The sequence below is a fragment of the Opisthocomus hoazin genome, chromosome 4 (assembly GCF_030867145.1).
Source record: "Opisthocomus hoazin isolate bOpiHoa1 chromosome 4, bOpiHoa1.hap1, whole genome shotgun sequence".
In the NCBI taxonomy this organism is placed as follows: Eukaryota; Metazoa; Chordata; class Aves; order Opisthocomiformes; family Opisthocomidae; genus Opisthocomus; species Opisthocomus hoazin.
In genome coordinates this window covers 6,365,891-6,386,334 of record NC_134417.1, presented here as the reverse complement: position 1 = coordinate 6,386,334, position 20,444 = coordinate 6,365,891, and the positions used below count along the sequence as shown (strand labels likewise).

Here is a 20,444-nt window from a genome sequence, read left to right as displayed (position 1 = left end):
TTCTAAGAAAAATAAGCTGAGAGGAACAGATTATCTGAATAATGGCAGTTCCTCTGAAAGGCAAATCAGAGTTTGCACCAGCACGTAAATCCCGGTTTTATTCTTAAATAACATGAGTCGATCTCTAAAAAGGAGACAGCGGCCAAGGCGAAAGGTGTAGGACATGCAGGACAGCAGACGGCTGAGAAAAATCCAATTTTTCCTTCCTCTCTTTTTTTACTTAGAAAGAGAGGAAGCGTTTTTCACTCCACTGGAAGAAAATGTGTTGCAACCTCATCTTGTGCCCTTTTCTACGTCACGGCAATCTGAGCTTCCTACGTTGCCACACACATGATCCGGCCAATCATCTCCCACAGAAAACCCCATGCCATTCAGCGTGAAGTGTCAGGGTGAATCTTTTCCCCAGGATCACTGACCTTCCCCTTACACCCACTCCAGCCCAAGTCCATAACAGTAAAAATAATAATAAAAGGCTAATTTTAGCCTTGCACATCTTCCCAAGCACCGTCAGCAGCTGCGTGCCTCCCTTTCTCGTGTGAGAACTTCATTATGAAAGCGTCAGCACGGCAATTACAGACAAGAAACTTGCTGCCAAGTCACCCAGCCGCGGCGCTGCCAAACGTGGTCCCCCGCAAAGCGATTCTGGCGCGGCAAGGTCCTCCTGCCAACTCCTTCTCCGACGCCAGATCACAGCTGGAGACACACCGGCTGCTTTCATCCCAGTCGGTTCATGCTGCTTTGTCCCGTCACGCTCTGCCTCTCCAGTCCGCGGTTTGCAGGTCACGTTCAGTGATGGCTCTTTCTGAACTTCAAGGTCTGCGAGTTTTTCATAGCCACTGCACCTGCTCTCTTAACCACGTTCCCCTGCGCTTCGCTTCCCCAGACTCCTCCGGGGCTGTTGAAATTGCATGGCAGGTTGGGTTTCAAGAGTGGTTCGGCTTCAAGGAGAATCAAGGAGGCTGAGTTTTCATCAGCAAGATCAAATCATGCTGTGCCAACCTGAAGACCTCCTCAGTCCTGCCCAGAGGATGCTCAGCACGATTCAGTGCTCTCTCCCCGTCCTCGCAGTAACACTGCAGATCTGTTTCTGCCACTAGCTAACATGTCTCTGCACTCAGGTGTGGGCACGTCTGCTGCCAACAGCGATCCCCTTCAACAAGCCCTGTGTGGAGTTTGGGGCTAGAACTCAGACTGAAGAAGAAATACGACACGATGCTGCTAGACAAGATGGCATTTGTTTTAGCTCCCTTATGGATTTCACCTGATTTAACACTTCAGATGAGATAAACCACCCCAGTTAAAAGCTGGAAGGAGCCTGCAGAAAGAAAAAATGAACAGATTAAAAACAAGAGGCATCTTGAGTCTATCCTGCAATTCCTTAACCTGCAGACTGTGATGAAAAAATATTTCCAACTCAGTTGGAACAGGAAATATTTTCCTAAGCTGCACGAAGCGATCAGGCTGTTTTCCAGCCTTGAGAGGCGCACAAGCAAGTCTTCATCACAGAAACTGGAATTGTCCAGTTAACATAGTGAGAGGAAGACATGCACACGCCGAAAACTAAAGAGAAAGTCACTTCCAAGATACCCCTGGAAAGGCAACTAGAGCTACAGCCTTCTCCGGGGCTCCCCTGGAGGTCAGCGTCTCCCAGGAGGACAACCACGGAATTCGGACCACCTCCCTTGAGAAAGCTTTGGGCTTGGATAAGCCGAGCCAAGCGCATTTGCCCTCCTCTCCGAGGCATGCTGGAAACGAGTCATGATGAACGAACGCTGGCTGAAGTTTTTAGCGTGACTGTTGGCACAGTCACCCTATTCCATAACTGTTTGGAGAGTTCAGATGGGGCAAGACTAAGACATTGGCTGAAGGTACCGATCCAGAGGAGACCTACCTAGTCAGGAACACGAGGATGACCTGAGATCAGTTTCTTAAGCTTTTGTTTCCCCACTGTCCAGAAGGGAATCTGCTCATTTGCATTTCATGTGAGGCCACTACAGGAACATCCCAAGGAGCCCAAAAGACAACTGCAAAAGTTAGAGGCTCTGCCCTGACAACATCTGTACCAGGACGACATCGATGGTTCAGAACAGAAAGTCACATTTTCTCTGCTCTTCCACTGGGAAGGATGGAAAATCCTAGCCCTGCCTCTTTTATTTCATTTACATGAGGGTATTTCTCTTGTCAAGGTACCAGAAGTTTGTCTCACAAGATTTTGTAACCACTAGAATAGGCTGAAGCTTTCCTGGGTTAGGAAGCAAGCAGCTCGCTGTAATCAGCGCTTCTTGTCAGCCGGAACTCGATGCTTTCTACTGAAGTCCGTTACCTGGTTGTATTTATTACCAGACACCATATTGCAAACGGGCTTAAAATTCAGGCAATCCCTGTCCTTGCTGGGAGGGCAGACCTGGAGCTAGCACATAAAATAACAAACACTTGGGCTTTATCAGCTGCGCTGCAGCTCCTGCTACTTCTTTTGTAAAGAAACTCAAGGCCAGCGAAAGCGGCTACAGCCAGGATAGGAAAACCATAAACTTCCCAGAGGTTCAACAGAAGCTGTGGCTCTCAGACCTATTCTGCCAAGTTGGGATTCACAGACGAGGGGCCAAAGGAAAAAGAAAAGCACCCAACCTGACAATTTTACAAAAGGGTAAGATAACACACATATAGGGAACTCAGCTTGATTTTCTTTCCTTCTGCCCAAATAACCTCAAGGAAAAACTCAGAAACTCTCCATATAATGTAAGGACAGACTTTCAGAACTAAACCAACAAAAATACCCCAAACCCAAAAAGCAAGAGATGAAGGAAGCTAGTGAAAACAGTTTGTTTTATTTCCAGGATCAAATATTACAATAGGACATTTACACATATTTATAAAAAAATGCAGCAGTTATGTATATAGATCAGAGGTTTCCTTGAGTTTGGTCCCTCCCAGCACCGTGAACTGAAATCGTCCGAATTAGTCCTCTCCCTCCTCCCACGTGAAGTCGCCATCACTGAAGAAATATCTGACTACCGTAAAAAACGACAGGCAAAGTCATAATTTTGAAACTGTTAGTTCACCAATTAGAGGAAACAGCCTCATTTTTAAAAATCATCTATCCTATAGTCTGGTGCCCCTCATGAGGCCCAACGTCTCTGAGTTTTACCCAGATGTTCTTTATATAAATCTGTTCTATAAAATAGCACTTTGTCCCCCTGCTCCAAGTACTTTTACTATCTATCCTTCTATACCTTAAACTCTCAGCACCGTTTAACAAGCAGTTACAAAATGACTTTTCTGTGTACTGCAGACACTCACAGTAATTAAAGACAGTGACCAAATCCCAAACTTCTGCACTCACTCATAATATACCCATGTAAAACGACAGAAGATAAGACTGAGGCAAGTCGAGGCATGGATGTTGTGCCGCATTCTACCATTAAAAACACGTGTGTTTGTGTGTGTGTATGTATGTATATACATATGGCTATATTTATTGGGAGTGACACTAATTTATTAGGAGACACTAAGCATCCCTCAGACAAGAGGAGACTGTAGTAAAAGTCATCCTGTACAACAACGCAGAAAGGGTATCCATTAACCTTGCCAGTCCAGGAGCAGATACCAAAGCAGAGTATAACCAAACTGCACGAGGATCTTGGGCTCGGACAGAGAAAACCTCCACAAGACTGTCTCTGCAGAATGTAACCAACAGACCTCAACAACCAGTCGTCAAACGTGTTCAGATCAACTCCAAACATGCGACTGTGGGTACTTCCAACACCGCACATGGCCAGTATAGGGCTCCAAACATGAATTTTGTTTTGCTGTTTTGCCTTTAAACCAGTGGCTCTTCCATTTACAGAAAGTAATTTCTGAAAGTAGTAACATTTATTAAAAACTAAGGAGGGATAAAAAACAAGTGCTAAGTCCCTGAAATGACACGCGTCTTCCCATTCACACGGACATTCCCACGCAGGTGCCTGTTCTCTATTTCTACGTGGTTTAGAAAGACAACCACAAACACCACATTTTATGCATCTCCGCAGCGTTTGGTACCCAATGAAACGCAGCGCAAGCGATGCCTTGCCCCCCAAAAGAAAAATTGCTTTTAGTTTAGCCCTTGTTGCTCTTGAGTTCCTGCAAACAAGCTCAGTGCTCCACCAAGAGCAGGAATTTGAGAAATCAGGCCCTTCAGCAGTGAGGTTTATTTATTAAAACACGTACTAAAACCAGCTGCCAGTTTCTGCAAGGGTACAAACCACAGCACCAGTAAAAGAGGAAGCTGGCATAAGCTGATTTAGATGAGCATATAAATTCGGTAGTCTTTAAAAAAAATGCATCTATGAAAGTAGTGGACCACATGAAACACAACCTGTTTGCAGCACCGACGTGCTTTACAGACGGGAGATGTTATTCTCCTGCAGGAGCAAGGCAGCAGACCTAGTGAGCTCTGGAAAGTATGCTGAAGTAAAATTGCTGTTTAAATCCACTTAGGAACAATGGTACCCTTGGATGCCTTTTTACAGACAACTATATTTTACAAGGCTGTTATGCACATACATGGCCATTCCTTTAATACTCGTGCTGTCAACTTATCCAATTTATCAGGAAGGGCAACATACTTCAGTCCATGAACACGAGAAATGTAAAAATTCAAAGCCTAACCAAAATTATGCCCAGAAACGTTTGGCATGGCCTTTAACGGCTCTTTTTACGTCCGTAGGGAATGCTGTGAGGTTGAAGCCGGTCAATCAGCTTGACTTAGAGCACATATCACCAAGAAGACCTGAAATCCTTCTCTGGGCCTCTGAAAGATCACATGTGGGAAGCCAGCAGTAAATGTGTCAGAAGCACCTGGCAGGGGAAAGCAGCACTCATTTTGCCTTCTGTTTGTGAATATTGGTTGTGACTGATACTACTAGCTGCAATTAGACATTAAATATGAAAACAAAGCACTGTTAGATGAAGAGCAGCACATGCAAAGGAAACTTCTCCACGTTAGCTCTGTTTCGTCCTCTACCTGGAAAGACTTCCACTGGCCACATGCACTTCTGCTCCTCCAAACTCACAACAGTCCTTGCAACACAACACGCAAATTATGGCCAAGCAACACCCATAGGAAGCTACAAACCACAGCCTTTGAAGGATTGTTTTCCTTTGTCCTTCATATTTCAACATCTTATTTTGCAACCAGAAGTTTAAGGCATTTTTTTTCCAAACTTGTCAAAAGCAATCTGAACTTAGAAGCAATTGTGACAAAGGCTCTTTATAAATAGAGCCCAACTAGCTTATACCTTCACTCTCCAAGCTGTCGCAGGCAGAACTCGAAGTTTTCAGCCACGTTCCTCCAAACTCCAAAGGGCTTCAGTATGAATAAAGGCCTGGTTGGTGCTGTTTCTTAACAGCTTTCTGCCACCACAGCACAGCTGATGTACGCGTGTGCTGCAGCACTGGTTTTATTTGGGTTGGGAAGAAAGGGGAAAGAGAGGAGAAGAATGAAGGCAGAGAAGAGCCACATGCAGGGACGTATATTTCTTGATTTTTTTTTTCCCTGCCTCCTGCTCCCAGACCAAAGCAAAAGAAAACTGAAAGAAAAAATACATTGTGCCAGAGAAACAAAACAAAATGAACAGGCTTGTAATTTCTTGGAACAGAACAAACTACTAGGAACTGCAAAACGGAAGAAAAATCCCCTTTTTAATATAAATCTTCAATTTCTCATTCTTAACTCCCTGACAGGTTATAAAAAGATTAATCTTTTTCTAAATAAAGCCTCAAGAAAGAAAAAATTAAGTGAGCGCTACCACTACACCAGCAGGAAAAGCCACTTACCAGGCTTAAGAGGCATGTTTCTCGATGGTTTAAAAATAAACCTGCTGCAGCCAAGTGCAACGCTGGCTTCCTTGTGAGAGAGGTTACCGAGTGTAACAAAACCAATGCAAAGCTAACTAACCTAGGGCTCCCAGTTTTGTTTTGGATAGCAAGATGATGAGTGTAAAGTTACTCCTTCGCTTACAGCTGAGCAAAGAAGAAAGGAAGGCGTTGTCAGCTGCCCACCGCCCTGCAGCTGACTTGCTTTACTCTGAAAAAAGGGGTGAGAAAGGAAGGTTTGCAGTACGGGACCACAGTCTCTCCAGCAGCAGAACTGATGGAAGTTTCATGCTGCTGTCTGTAATCTAGTTTCCCCTCTGCCCTACTGCTGATACAGCTGTTGGTTATTTTATATGAGATTGCTTCAACAAATCCCAGCCTAGCCCCACGCACATTAGTACAACCAGGGAGGGGCAGGGGGGAAGAAGAGAAGCTACCGATAAAACAGACCTAGGACTGAAAAGGCAGAATCAACTCTGTGTGGTTAACTTACCTGTTAGAGAAGTTAATGTGGAACAATGCTCCCAGAGCAGATACAAACTCAAGCCTGTCCAAAACGAGCTGCCCCTCCACCAGCAAACACAGCCAACGAGCAGCAGCTCAAAAGCAGAATTGGTGGAACCACAAAGGCTCCCTGCCTCACGCTGGCAGAACAGGCAGGAGAGCAGGAAAGGTCAATATGCTCCCATGCCAGACTGCCTAAGGGAGATGAAAGGATTATCCATACGCATGAGTAACTCACCACACCGCAACCCAACTCCTTCCCACACCCCAAGATTTCACAGAGCACTAGATAACTGAACCCTTGAGAAGGCTGTAAGGTTAATGGAGACCTTTCATGTAGGGAATCAAAACAAATGGAAGACTGTACTGGAGATTACACCCTCCCCTTACAGAGAGATGACTCAGTGCCTTATCACACACTATTTTAAAAAATAAATTAAATGAAACAGATTTAAGAACAGCAGCGAGAAGAGTATGTGTATTATGGCCACTCCAAGCCCCAGCATACTAGATACACAGATCACCGTTTTACTTTTTTCCATGAAAACAAAGGAGAGATGTTCTTCCCAATGCTCTCCGCAGGGTCCAGGCTGAGGAAGAAAACACAACTCTGAACACTCTCATTTGGTCACTATAGCAGGAGAAGGGAAGAAGAGAGAGAAGGACCAGTCAGCTGCCTGCCTGATTTCAGCACTGCAATCCTATGACTCTCAACTGCATATTTAACGAGTTGGTGTCCCAGGCAAAGAGGAGAGGGGAGGAAGGCTGGGAGAACTCAGGCCACGGTGCTAATTCCTTTCCTGCACAAAGACAGTCTCTTGAGGACACAGGCCTGCCTCCTGTAACGTGATCTCATAGTCCATGTGGGAGAGTCTCCTTCGAGGGAAGTTGGTGAGAAGTTCAAAGCGTTCATTGGGGTATCCTTTTGCCTGGACATGTCTCACAAGAGCCTGGAGAGAAGGAAAGGCAAAGAAGTGTCATATAATTCAGAATAACACAAAAGAATATATATATTAAAAAAATCCTGTTTTCCTTTAAAAAGGAAGTTTGTAACAGCAGACAAAGGAAATTCTGAACTTTTTCATATAGTATAGACCCTCTTTTAATTTAATATCTAATTTGGCCCAGACATGGTATGAATAATCATAAAAACTAATTACCAAGTGATCCCTTACCTAACTGATTCTTTAAACAGAATGAAGACATACATAATAGTATACTAATTCAAGCAAGCTGAATTTCACATCACACATTCAAATCACGGTAAAGATTTGCAAAAAAATCCTAAAAAAATCCTAAATGCCCCAAAACAGAAGCCCCCTCACTTATCAGATATTACCCTTACATTAAACGTAAAAACCACCAAAGAAGCATTTTTGTCAGGTAACACTGAGAAAAAGAAATGCAGTATTTTTACTAAAAAATTAATTTTTTTCCTGCCTCCAAGAAGCATAAGGTTTTGGTTTTGTTTTGTTTTGTTTTTTAAAGCTCTTTTCAATTCATTGCCTTCTCTGCCTACCATAGCAATTGGGGCAGAATACAGAGGGCACCGGGATGAAGCGGTATCAGCCTCACATCTCAACAAGCAGATATATCAAGAAGAGCTGATGTCCACACCACAGTGAGAGACATTTCCCAAGTTCACCAGAAAACACAGCAGATGAGAACGTAAAGTACAAATAAACAGGGATAGCAAAATGGAGATTGACAGAACAGTAGAGCAGAATAAAAAGTCACAGATTTTTAAAGAGGGGAAAAAAGACAGTATGTAGTAAAACGGAGAGTATGAAAAAGTAAGGGGGTCCCAACAATACTGTTCACATAGTTTTGGTGGGCAACTTATGGCAGTAAACTAAATGGAAGGAGTAAGCTAGCAGTATTAAGCTTCTACTAGTACTAATTATTCCACTAGCTTCCCCTCGCTATTTCGCTGCCGCTTTGGGATGACAGCAACCCAGCACACAGAAAAACATGGTCACTAACAAGCACTTGGCAGTTACTGCTGCAGCTCACGGGCAAGGGGCTCAGGAGATCCCTTGGGTGGCTGTTCATTTTCGTGTTTGTGTGCCAGCAGGAAAGCTGTCGGTCACACGGTGCTGAACTGACACAGGATGCAGTCTCCAATAACAGCCTGCAGCACTCTCCCTAATGTTTCAGGGGCATCACTGCAGATGGAGCACGAGGTTAAGGAGCTGCAGGAAGAGGTCAGGATGTTCCGCTGCATCAGGGAAGATGAGCAGGAAAGCAGTAGGATGCCGGCAGCAACATTGCAAGGGCAAGAACTGAGGCCTCACAGTGCAGACAGAATGGGATGACCAGAAGCAAGACTCAAACACAGGAAGGACAGCAACTTGCAAGACAAGGCACCCTGAAGACCTGTGGCAGTGAAACAGCAGCTCTCCCATTACTTGGGGGTAGGGGGAACATCAGTTGAAAGAACTGTATAAAGTCTTGGTAATAAATGGGGAGGACAAACAAGTTCCACCAGAAAACACAACTGGACCCACTGGTCCTACTCAGCAGGGAGAAGCAGTGCATGCTGGTGGAGGGGAGTCCTTCTGCGGCGGACTGAGGCACCCAACTGCTGACCTGAGTCTTGGAAGCCTGCTCCTTGCCCAGAGCCAAGATCCTGGATGTCACGCAGAGATTGTCAAGACTCATCAGGAAAGCTCAACACATGTCTGTGGTGCACCCTTGCAGCAGTGACAGCAAACCTGGGCTGCATCAACAAGAGTATTGACAGCAGATCAAGGGATGCGATTACACCACTCTGCTGCACCACGCTTGGAATACTGTGTTCTGTTTCGGTCTCTTCACATTCAAGAGGGAGAAGGAAAAAACGGAGAGGATGCAGCGGAGGGCCATCAAAATGACTGGAGTATAGGACCCGCCTCGGTACATGAAGAAAGGCTGAAGGACTTCAGTTTCTTCAGCCTAGAAAGCAAAAGGCTTGGTGGAAATATCATCACAGTATTCCAGTATAGAGAAGATAAAGGCATTTCTTTCACAGAGATGCACAGTGACAAGAGACAACACACATAAGATGCTCCAGTGGAAGTTTCACCTGGATATAAGGAAGGAATTCTCTACAGCAAGAGAAATCAAACTTCAAAGTAAGTTGCCCAGAGAAGTGGTGGAATGTCCCTTGGTGGAAGTACTCTAGAGTCAGTTTGAGGGCCCTAGACAACCTCGTCTACAGCCCTGCTTTCAACAGGGGGCTAGACCAGATGATCTCCAGGGATTCTTTTCAACGTGGACTTTTCCAAGATTTGATGACTGCAGAACAGCCAGGGAAGCACATACACGGAGTGTTCTTCTGAATTCATCAAAATCTACACACAAACCTGTGACAGGAGGAGAGTGTCACTCCAATCTCCTCTTTTACCGGGACTGTTCTCCAACAGGCTTTGCAGATTACAATGCCTATGTCTGATAAGGAATGCAAGTAAGTGGGTTTGACTTCCTTTTCAAGGACCAAGGATGATCAAAATTTCTTTACAAACCACCATATTTAAAAATCCAGTTATGTTTACTGCCCACATCTCCCCCCTGCCCCATTTAAAGGCCAGCCTATCCTGCACACCTTACAACACTTGACAGACAACAAAAGTTATTCAGGCAGCCAGTCAGCAATGCAGGCGAAGGGCTGAGCTGCTGAACAGAGTGAAGTCAGCCACTCAATTGCACACAAAGAGCAATCGCTTTTATAAAAAGGCAGTGTTGCCTTTTCTCTTTTGCCTAGGTGGAAAAGCTAAATTACGGTAATATTGGAAGCATAAGCACATCCTGAAGATCATGGTGTGTAAAGAAGCTACTCTTGATTGATAACAACGCAATGATTAAAAAAAAAAAGTTTTAAAAAACAGCCAGTGTTGGGGGGAGAGCAACATCGTCTCATCAGTTAAAACTTCTTTTTATAGTTCCGGACAGCTTTAAAATGGAAGCAACTAAGGGCTGAAAAAAATCAGCATGGAAATGATGCTCAGAAACATCTGAGACTCAATCTTGATCTGACTGAAACGGCTTTAAAAGATCACATGACATGAGCACAAAAGCTGCCTGCTCATCTCTGCAATAGAAAGATCTCTTTACCCACAAACCTTGACTCACCTAAATTCCTCTGCTGACTGTAGAGCAGGCGGCAGCTAAGGAAATCACATGCCGAGATCAACTTCCTTTAACTACTGCAGTCCATAAAAGGAGTCAAACCAGAAGTCAGGATTATCAGGAATGTATCAGTATTAGACCTATGTAGCACCTAAATAAATTAATTAAGTATTCAAAAGTGCCACATGCTGTGGGACACTGACTTGTCCAGACTTCTTAGTGCCCAATACAGAAATCACTTTAAGTCAGCAGGGAGTAGCGGGGCTTGACTTGAGCAACGTGCTTAGCTTGCAGCTTGACTTGTTTATCTTGCAAGACTTGTGCTTATCTTGCAAAACAGATGTAACGGGTTGTGGTCTAGCACTCAAATTGACTGAGTGACATCTGGGATGAGGTGAAGGCCTCGCAGCCTGATGTTGCTTCAGCAAAACCAGAAAGACCCCCCTATATCTGTACCAAATTCCCCACCCCCGTGCTGAACTGTCGAGCCCTGTCAAATTTCCTTAATTAGTAACCCTTGCTAAGGGCCAGTCGGCACACAATAATTGACTTAGTCCCACCTCACCAAGTGTATAAACCTGGCATTTAGAATCCTGTTTTCAGGCTGAGAACTCCAACTAACCAGATGGGTCGATAGGCCTGCACCCCTCTCCTCCCCAAGCAGGGACACCTCTTTGGTAAGATTCGTGCCTCCGACTATGCTGGACGATACCCAGGGAAATCATTAATATTGCTTAATTAATTACTCGCTAGCCTCAAGACATTTAGTGCTAAATGCAGCAAGTGAATTTATCAATGGCAATTGCGAGTTTGTTGTATCTGTCGCCTTAATAAATCTTTTATCTGCTCAGCTTTGCAAAACTGACTCAGTGGAAGTCCTTGAGAGGGCTCTGATGGGCAAACGTGGGCTCTGAGAAGTGGCTACGCACGCACACTCCTTTAGGCATAAACTGCTGACCAAGTCTGCGACTGAGACTGGATCCAGCCGCACTTGGACTGCTCTCTGAGGAGGAGTTTAGAAAGCAAGGGAGCGCTTTCTGAACCTCATGACTCAATGGGAGGGCCCCCCCGTCACACGTCAGACCTATACTCCTAATGCAACACATGTTTAATAACGCACACAGTTTAACAGCAGTTGAGATATAAATTCAAAAAGCAGTCAAGATACAAAAGAGTACTTGGAAAAAGATTATACATCAATGATTGCTACGACAATACAAGAATGAAGGTGTGAAAGTAAAGCTGGTTCCTACAGTAAGAGTGATGCTCTGCCAGAGTTCCCCATTCCTCATATTTCAGCAGTGCACAACCTACTGCTTACAGTTGGTTTTGAGAGAGATGATGGTATAACAAAAGCAACTTTTGTTTTTTCCTTTTATTTTCAACCAAAAGAGTTAAGGATGAGAATATGAGCTTGAGACACTCTACATTTCTAGAGTGCTGCAGACTAGGTCATAGTCTCATTTTCTGTAAGAGATGTGACACTTTTCCTCTAAATCTACCCAAGACCCTTCTGAAGAAGCGTGCTTTTGCCTTCCCTAAGACTTCAATACAGAACTTCTACACTGATTACATTAAAATGAGCTTAACTGGCCACCGTGTCATGAAAAGTCACAGCTAGCAGGAACACAGTGTCCTCTTGAAACACCGTTTCCAGATAAGCACCTGAAAAAATCTGATGGAAATGCCATCGACATCATCTTCTCCAAGGTAAACAAGCCCAAAGCATAGTTGAGGTGCACAGCTGAAGCACAGTAATTAAATAATATTGTAACAAATTTGTTTTGGGAGAACTTCCTCCGAAGTCTGCTCTGTCATCCACATCCAGAAGGGAGTGTGGAAGTATGATGAAAGAGATGGAGAACAAGAACCAAGAGGCTGGCCTTTGATTTTGCTGTTGTCTGACCATGGGCAACAACTGAACTTTTCGGGGGGGGGGGGGGGGGGGAGGAAGATACAAAACACAAACAAGAGCTGAGAGCATTTTATGGTAATTTCATGATTAACGCAAAAGCCATTGAGAGTCATTTTAGGACAGAAACTAGCAGTTTGGAGACTAAGGAAGACCCTGGAGCGCACACGCAACCCAAGCAGCAGTGGAAACAAACAGAGCCATCGGAGCCTGTTGATCAAAGAGAGGAATGACACGGAAGAAACACAACGGAATGACAGTGCAAGCGCTCCCTGGATATACCACTTTCACTAGATCTGATTTCAATAGGAAAAGAAATTCTCCAGTTTCAGCTCTCCTGTACTCAAACAAGGATTCCAATTAACTCCACTCACCAGAAGTTTAGCTTGTTCGGGCAGTGAGACTTGTTCCCTCTTTCCATCTGGATACCTTAGCATCAGCTGTGCCTTTGGTCCTAGCATAAAGGAAGTTACTACAAGTTAACAAATAGCAAGGCAGCTGAATTGAGCTCTTCTGTAGATTTTAGGAGGCACACTTTACTGCACAGGATAGCAGGGTCATGGACTGGAGACAAATACAAGGTTCCAGTCTATGAAGATATACTTCTACCACGAGTTTAAAACATACACAAACTCGGGACTTTATCAATAGTCAATAGCAGTGACTGAAACTACTCAGCGTTCCCAGAGAAAAGCACACTGTGCTACCTCTGCCTCTGAGACCACCTCACCCTGCTGCATCCCAGCTCAGGCACCGCAGGGAGGAACTGAGACCCCAAGGACTTGTTTGTATTAGCCAAAGTTGCATTATTAAAACTCAGTCCAGACCGTCAAGGCAGCCAAGCTAACTGAGCACAAGGTGGGGCTGATGTTATTCTGCTTCTCTCTACCATACTGGCTGAAGGCCTGCCATGTGCACCTGGCATTCCACCAATGTGTAATTTATTTGCAGATGAGGTCTCAAACGAAGAAACTTGAGCTCAGTCACTAGTACCACTCCGCAGTTTGTGGCATCGCTACGCCAGAGTGGTGCTGCTGGCAAAATGAATCGCTCAAACGTCTGGTGTCACGGAGGGCGAGTAAGACAGAAGAAAAGATTTAGCTTTTCAAAACAAGGGATGAAACCATGCTTGTCCACATATAAAGATTTTCAGGAAAAAAAACCCTGAAACACAGGTCACTGAAAAAATAAAAAAAATGGCAACTTACCATTCACATCTAGTCCCTGAAATGTACTTTCAGGATTATCAGTTGACTCCTCCAACATCCCTGCATCAATGCAAGGCAGCACTCTATGATTTGATGTTGTCCCAGACTCAGTCCTTGCAGGGGGCTCAGGCTGAGGCCTCCGGCTCTCCTCTTTTTTATACCCCAAGTCCTTGTGCGGAGACTTCCTCAGCTTGGCAGGATTCTCCGATTCCTCCTCCTCCTCAGATCCACAAACTGAAATAAACTCTTCGCTTCCAGAAAAAAGCTCTGACTCCGACTCCTCATCTGATCGACTCTCCTGCTTGGCCTGCGAGGAATCAAAATGTGTCTCCTGTAATGAGGCTCTGATAGCAGCTTCCAACTGGCTGTCCTCACTGGCATCAATGAGACTCTCCTGTTGAATACAGACATAACACAAATACACAAAAATTGCTTTTAAATATGTACCGAAAATTAAGAGGACATCAGTCTTCTAAAGAGAAGCTACTAAAACTGTCAGGAACAAACACCATGGAAGCCTAGTCACACTATGACTACTTAATGACTTCTCCTTGGAGTTTCACATGGAGTGATATATTTTCCTTCCACACACGCACAATTCTGTGACGGCCAAATCCAAAAAAATGCTGAAAGCACAAACTGCACAACAACGACAGTTACCGTGGCAGAAGCCATTCCCTGGCGCACCATATTTTAGCACTCTCTCACACTAACTCATTAAGCATGGAAACCAGTACAGCTGGATACAGACAAGCTAGCATGTTTTTTCTGGTTTCTCCAGACCTCCCAGAGGGCCTCATACTTACTGAACGAGAGCATTTTTGGGGAGGGCTAGTAGAATGGCCATCCAGCTGTCCGTGCTCACTCAGGAACCCAGTCACTTGGTCCAAGAAAGAAGTCACATCTAGCTGGTGCCACTCCACCAGTTTCTGGCCTAGGGAACAACAGATGTCATGAAACATAATCTCAGCAAAAGATTGCAGCTTAGCGGTCAAACACACCAATTCACTGCTGTGCACATGCTCTGCAAGAGTCCATATTTGTGGAACTGCAGCTTCCTACAGGCTACCACCTGATGATTACAAAGCTTCCTACCTCCACCCCTTTGAAAAGGTTTCAATCATGGACAGACATGAACAGAGACTCTGTTTATTTCCATTCTTTTTCTCTATGGGAATGTGTGCACAAAATGGTGAATTAGGCATCGAAATGAATAAAAGCCAAACCACTAAGTTTATGAAGAAGCATTTCTACATTCTTGCCTGCTTTGGTTCCACACCTTGGCAAACAGCATTTGTTTCCATAAGTAAAGTGCTAAGAAGAGTATCCAAACTTCAGCACCAAAGTTTTTTTGTTAAAAAAAAAAAGTTTTGGGTGGTTTAAGTCAAATAGCAAGAAATCTCAGCTCTGATTACAGACACTATTGCTTCAGTCCTGAGGAGCACAAGACCAGACAATTAATATAGCGGCATTATATGATGATAAAAGAAGAAGGGGTGTTGGGACACAAAAGAAAAAGAAACAATTTCAAAAGAGCTGGAAGAGGAGGTAGAAGTTTGATTCTCCAGTTAAGAAAAAAAAACAACAAAAACACACACATAAAAAAACCACACAAAACCAAACAAAAAACCCAAAGCCAAAACGGTCTTTCAAAATTAAGATGCAATTTAATAAGTCATCTCTGAGCCTCACAAAGCTACTGTGCAAGGAGCAGGAAGCAGACTGATGTAATGCTTACAAATATTGTAGTTTACTCATGCCATGATTTCAATTAGCTTTTAAAATGACACTTAAATAAAAATAATCATTTCAGAGTGTTACCACCAGGTGGTACTATTTTCACTTCCCAAAGTACTTGCAAAGCTATACCAAGCACGATAACCAAATACACAAAATTTCAGCAAGCCTTGAGAGTTTTATCCCCTCAGTTCCTCCAAAACATATTGCTTCACTTCTTCAGGGACAACAAGGCCTCCCAGAGAGCAAAACAATGTAACTGAGATTCTTCAGGTGAATGCAACACATACTGCAAAAGATGGTATTCTAGCCTACAACTGCCAGTCCTTCACACTGGATATAGAATCTGTAGGTAACGAACTGTCACGTATCTTACCTGTTCTGGGATCCAGGATGGAGACATAAGGGAAGTCTGCTAATTTATAAAACTGGATGTACCTCTGTCCTTCCTCGCTGTCATGGTATACCTACAAAACACCACGTTGGAAGCAAATTACTGGGTGGAGAGGGAACACAAACAAACTGTATCTTTCTCTGTTTTACAGTATATGGTACAACCGGTACGTACAGTTCTCAGTAACTCTGACAAGCTGAAACTATGCCTCTAACGGTCCATGTATTAGAAGCTATGAGGTAACATTCTGAATGAATAAGCGAAAGGCAGTTCATGCATTCAAATGCACATCCATGAACTACATCTACACCCATAAACTACAGAATCACAGAATCACAGAATAGTAGGGGTTGGAAGGGACCTCTGTGGGTCATCCAGTCCAACCCCCCTGCCGAAGCAGCGTCACCTACAGCAGGCTGCACAGGACCTTGTCCAGGCGGGTCTTGAATATCTCCAGAGAAGGAGACTCCACAACCTCCCGGGGCAGCCTGTTCCAGGGCTCCGTCACCCTCAGAGGGAAGAAGTTCTTCCTCGTGTTCAGACGGAACTTCCTGTGCCTCAGTTTGTGCCCATTGCCCCTTGTCCTGTCACTGGGCACCACTGAAAAGAGTTTGGCCCCATCCTCCTGACACCCACCCTTCAGATATTTGTAGGCATTTATAAGGTCCCCTCTCAGCTTCTCTTCTTCAGGCTACACCTCCACGAACTATTGCATCTTTTCTGCAAATTCACCAAGAGAACTGCATCAGTGCTATTTTATTCAAAGAAGTCTGTTTTCTTTCACTGCCCTGTCTACCAGGACACCAAGTTACCTGCATGGCCCCATTCAAATTCTGACCTGCCAAAAAATGAAATGTTCCCGGATTATGTTCTTCACAGCCTCGTTGCTCCAGACATCGCGGTTGAGACACTGACAGGCGAAATCCTGCACATTCTGAATGTTTATCATGAGCCATTTGTTCTGCATCTGACCACACTCCTTGGCCTGTAAGCAGAGAGACAAGCTTCATTAGATAAAACTGAAGAGCCAGACATAACTAATGCCAGCCAGTCAACGATGGCTTCTAACACTGTCAGATTTTTCACCAAAATCCCTTCACAGTGAGGAAGATGGACAGTGCTAGTGAAAAGGCATCCACAAAACAGAAGGCAAGGCTGAAAGACCCACTTTCAATTACAGAATCACATCGATGAACAGAGCTGCTGGATTTCAACAAGCCAAGCACAGAGCAGGAAAAGCAACTTGCGGGGGACGCAGGGATGCTGAATAAAGTATTTGTTTGGGAAAGAGTGCAGTCAGTCACACTGATCTGACAACAGAGGAAAGACCTGTTCATTCTAAAGATAAACCTGGATCATCTTCTATTTAAGTAGGTTGCATAACTGACAGAGGACTTGCATCAATTCAACAGGACCCCCTCTCTGCGTGTTTTCTTCTTTCTCTCCAAGTTTTGAGTTATCCTACTAGTGTGCAACTGCCGAATTAGGCATCCTTTTTTGATGCTCATTATACAGACTGCAATTGGGGAGGAAGACAGGAAGGTGCAGGAAGAAATCTTACTGGTTTGAGTCACAAAGCTGGCATTGTCTTATTGCTTGGTTGCAAGTTAATGGTAGGAGTTTGATCAAGAATGTAATTCTGATCGCTGAATTGCCATACCTGTTGAAAAAAAGAGGGCTGTATCAACAGCAGAATGCTCTTACCCCCTGGAAAGAATGGAACTAGCATATGAACTCCCTTTCCTTTTAAAAAAGAAAAAAAGTATTTATTTATAAGTGTGTTCACCATTCTGCTGATAATGCACTTAACAGCAAAGTCACAGAATTAGGATGTTATGCAAGATTTTGCTGTTTTGGGCAATATTTTTTTCCCCAAAACCAAAGTTTTTACTTTTAAAATTAATTTTAGCCAGTGCACTTACGAATAGTCAGCCTATTCAATGTGTGATAGACAGACACATGAACCCCACACACTTAGCTTCACAAAGTGAAGAATCTCAGCCTACAAAAATAATCTGCATGGCCAAGTGACATGCAGAGCCAACCATTTTACTCAAAGGAAAAAAAATTGAATGTAGAAGCATTGAATAGTCCTCCTGTTCTCACAAGGGACCTTACACTAACTACTTACCACTAATATTACAGTGTCAGAATCCAGCATGTGGTCACCAGGAGAGGAAAGCGGGGCAGGTGACACCTAAGTAACTGGTAAGAGTCTTAAATATAGTCATGATGCTTTTATTTAAAAGACTTGTTTTGAGCTAACTGTGGATTTTCAGAACTAATTCTACAAAATCAGTTAAAGACGAGGCCTAGAGGTACTGCACAAGTTTAAGAGGAACAAAAAAACTTCTGTGATTTCAGTCAACTGGATTGCCTTAGTCCTGTGTTCTAATGTCATCTATACTGGATTAAAAGAACAAAGTCAAAAATACATAACTAGAAAGTGCATCTCACTCTTCTACACTTACTTTGTATATTTTTCATTAGTGAAAACCTGGCTCTACCTCTCCTCCACCCAGCTAAGGTCCTCGAAAGGATGCAAGCAGGAAATTCCACACAGAACATTTGCAAATATGAGTTTTCACCTGTAGAGCAGGTATAGCTTTTGAAAGTACTTTTAACTTCCTTCTAAAGCAACGGGCTTCACACTTAACATCTAACAGGGCACAGTTAAATTGCTGCCATCTCACACACACACAACTCTGCTCTTACACAGCTACTGGGGTTTTTCTGAGGGAATGGAGGTGGGTGGAAGGAGAAGAATGTGGGGGAAAGAAATGCTGTGGGTTTGGAGATTATACTGGTGGGTCATTTTGGTAAGTGACAAAAGAACAAGGGAAGACTCAAGAGCTGGTTGCATATTCTGAAAGCTATGTCTGGTGGCTTTAGATCCACTGTTTCCAACATCAACTTCCCCCCATCTCTCCTCCTCCTTTGCGGCATAAAGGCCAGCACCAGGCACTTAAAGAGTACACGGATAGCGTAAGTGCAGAACAACCACTCCTTGCAAGCATCTCTGTCCAAGCTTTCAGCAACTGGCAGAGCAGGAACTTTCCAAGACAGAGGTAGTGGGTCTCAGATACAACAGGCCAGATGCCATTCACATTTTTCATCACTACAACAACTTATAGCAACCAATATAACCACCTTATAACCACCAATCTGGTTAGACAATATGTGAGAGAAGTCTTGTTTTACACTCAGTACTGGATCTCACTGGATAACCTCTAGCACTTGCACCACTAAAAATAACATCTTTTCCTCTCATTTGAATTTTCCAAATCATGTATGGTTTATAAATGTCGTGCTGGTTCTTCCTTGCTCAGCTTTGTTGAAACGCACTCTAATAAAAAGCTTTGCTGAAATGCACTTTAAGTCAGCAGAGAGAAACAAGGAAGTGGAGGCAGCACCTTGTGACCTTCTGGACATCTGCTAATCAAGCACGATTCAGCTTGGAAGGTAAGAGGTGACAGAAGTCAGAGCATGGAATTATCTAACAAGAAACATCCTATCTGTGCTATAATTATACTTCTTCCCTGGGCCAGGGCATACATCTTTTCATCATCCAGCCATTCCTGTCCCAAAGGTGCCACGTGCAGGGCTTGCCTTTGTGAATGGCAAATCCAGAAGCTCCTTATGCAAAGATAGTTGCACAATTTGAGTACGACGACTAGACTGGCTTCCAAACTATTGCTGCTTGCTATGCACAAAGAAAAAAAATCAGTGCCAGCTGTAAAGCAGCAGCTAAAAAAGGTTCAACTTGTAAAATGAGGACATTTCATACAGACAGACTTGAAACATACAATAACCTCAGAAATACTGAAATTCTAATGAGTGTTAAGCACAGAACTGCGTGTGCCAGGACTATCTCCTCCCTAAACAAGAAGTGTAAACTAAGTCACTTTGGTGTGTACTCCCCTAAAATTATATCTTATCTCACATCATATGCATGAAGAGATGAACACCTGCAATTCTTGAATGCAGTCTTTGGCATGAGAACAAAACTTAAATTAAATTACATACCAAACATGCTTTGTTTTTATTATACTCTAGTGATTTATTCCTAGCAGACTCCACATTAATGAGATAACTCTGAAGCTTAATACAGATTAAAGCTCAATATTACAGTCAGGAAACGACAGTTAAAAATCTCTTGTGCAGTCTTAACTGACTCCCTAATCATATAACCATGCAACACTCCTCAAACACCGGCATTTTAGTGACAATGTGTATTTAAGCTCTGGAAGTTCCTCTGAAATTTTCTAGTAGGAAAGAAAAGGCAGCTCAGGTTAACATCTCGCTGACACATCACTCGTTTGCCTCCGGTTTATACAGCCCTACTCCACCAGCCACTAGGTAACTGGCATCTAGTGGCTCAGCCACGGTGTTCAAAAGGCCCGCAGGATTAAGTCTTTTACACTGTATCAAATCTTTTTCACCACATTTCTAGGGTGTAGTTAATTACACACTTAACTTTATGAGTATAGTGATCATAAGTTGTTCAGTATGTGAAGCACGTTGCTTTTTCACAGAAGGCAAGTTAAAACAAAATAATGTAATTTAATGCTTGAAAACTTCTCTTCAATGAAAGTTAATTCTCATCGACTCTTAAAAGCTAGTATTACTGAGTTAAAATGAAATGGCAACTTTTTACACCTTACTGATAACAAAGTTTCTTTGTAATTGAAGAAAAATAAGGTTTCTTCAGGAAAACTGAAGATAA

General features: G+C 43.5%; 1 protein-coding gene across 1 annotated transcript in view; it reads right to left on the bottom strand.

Annotated features, from left to right (window-relative positions):
- Positions 1–2,809: 2,809 nt before the first annotated feature.
- UBXN7 (UBX domain protein 7) overlaps positions 2,810–20,444 on the bottom strand; it is a 31,305-nt gene continuing 13,670 nt past the window's right edge. Inside the window, exons 6-11 of the mRNA XM_075417738.1 lie at positions 16,557–16,703; positions 15,701–15,791; positions 14,394–14,521; positions 13,588–13,981; positions 12,754–12,833; positions 2,810–7,310 (exon numbers count right to left, since the gene is read on the bottom strand). Coding sequence (XP_075273853.1) covers positions 7,149–7,310; positions 12,754–12,833; positions 13,588–13,981; positions 14,394–14,521; positions 15,701–15,791; positions 16,557–16,703 — 1,002 coding nt within the window. The 3' untranslated portion in view covers positions 2,810–7,148. The remainder of the gene's footprint in view (positions 7,311–12,753; positions 12,834–13,587; positions 13,982–14,393; positions 14,522–15,700; positions 15,792–16,556; positions 16,704–20,444) is intronic.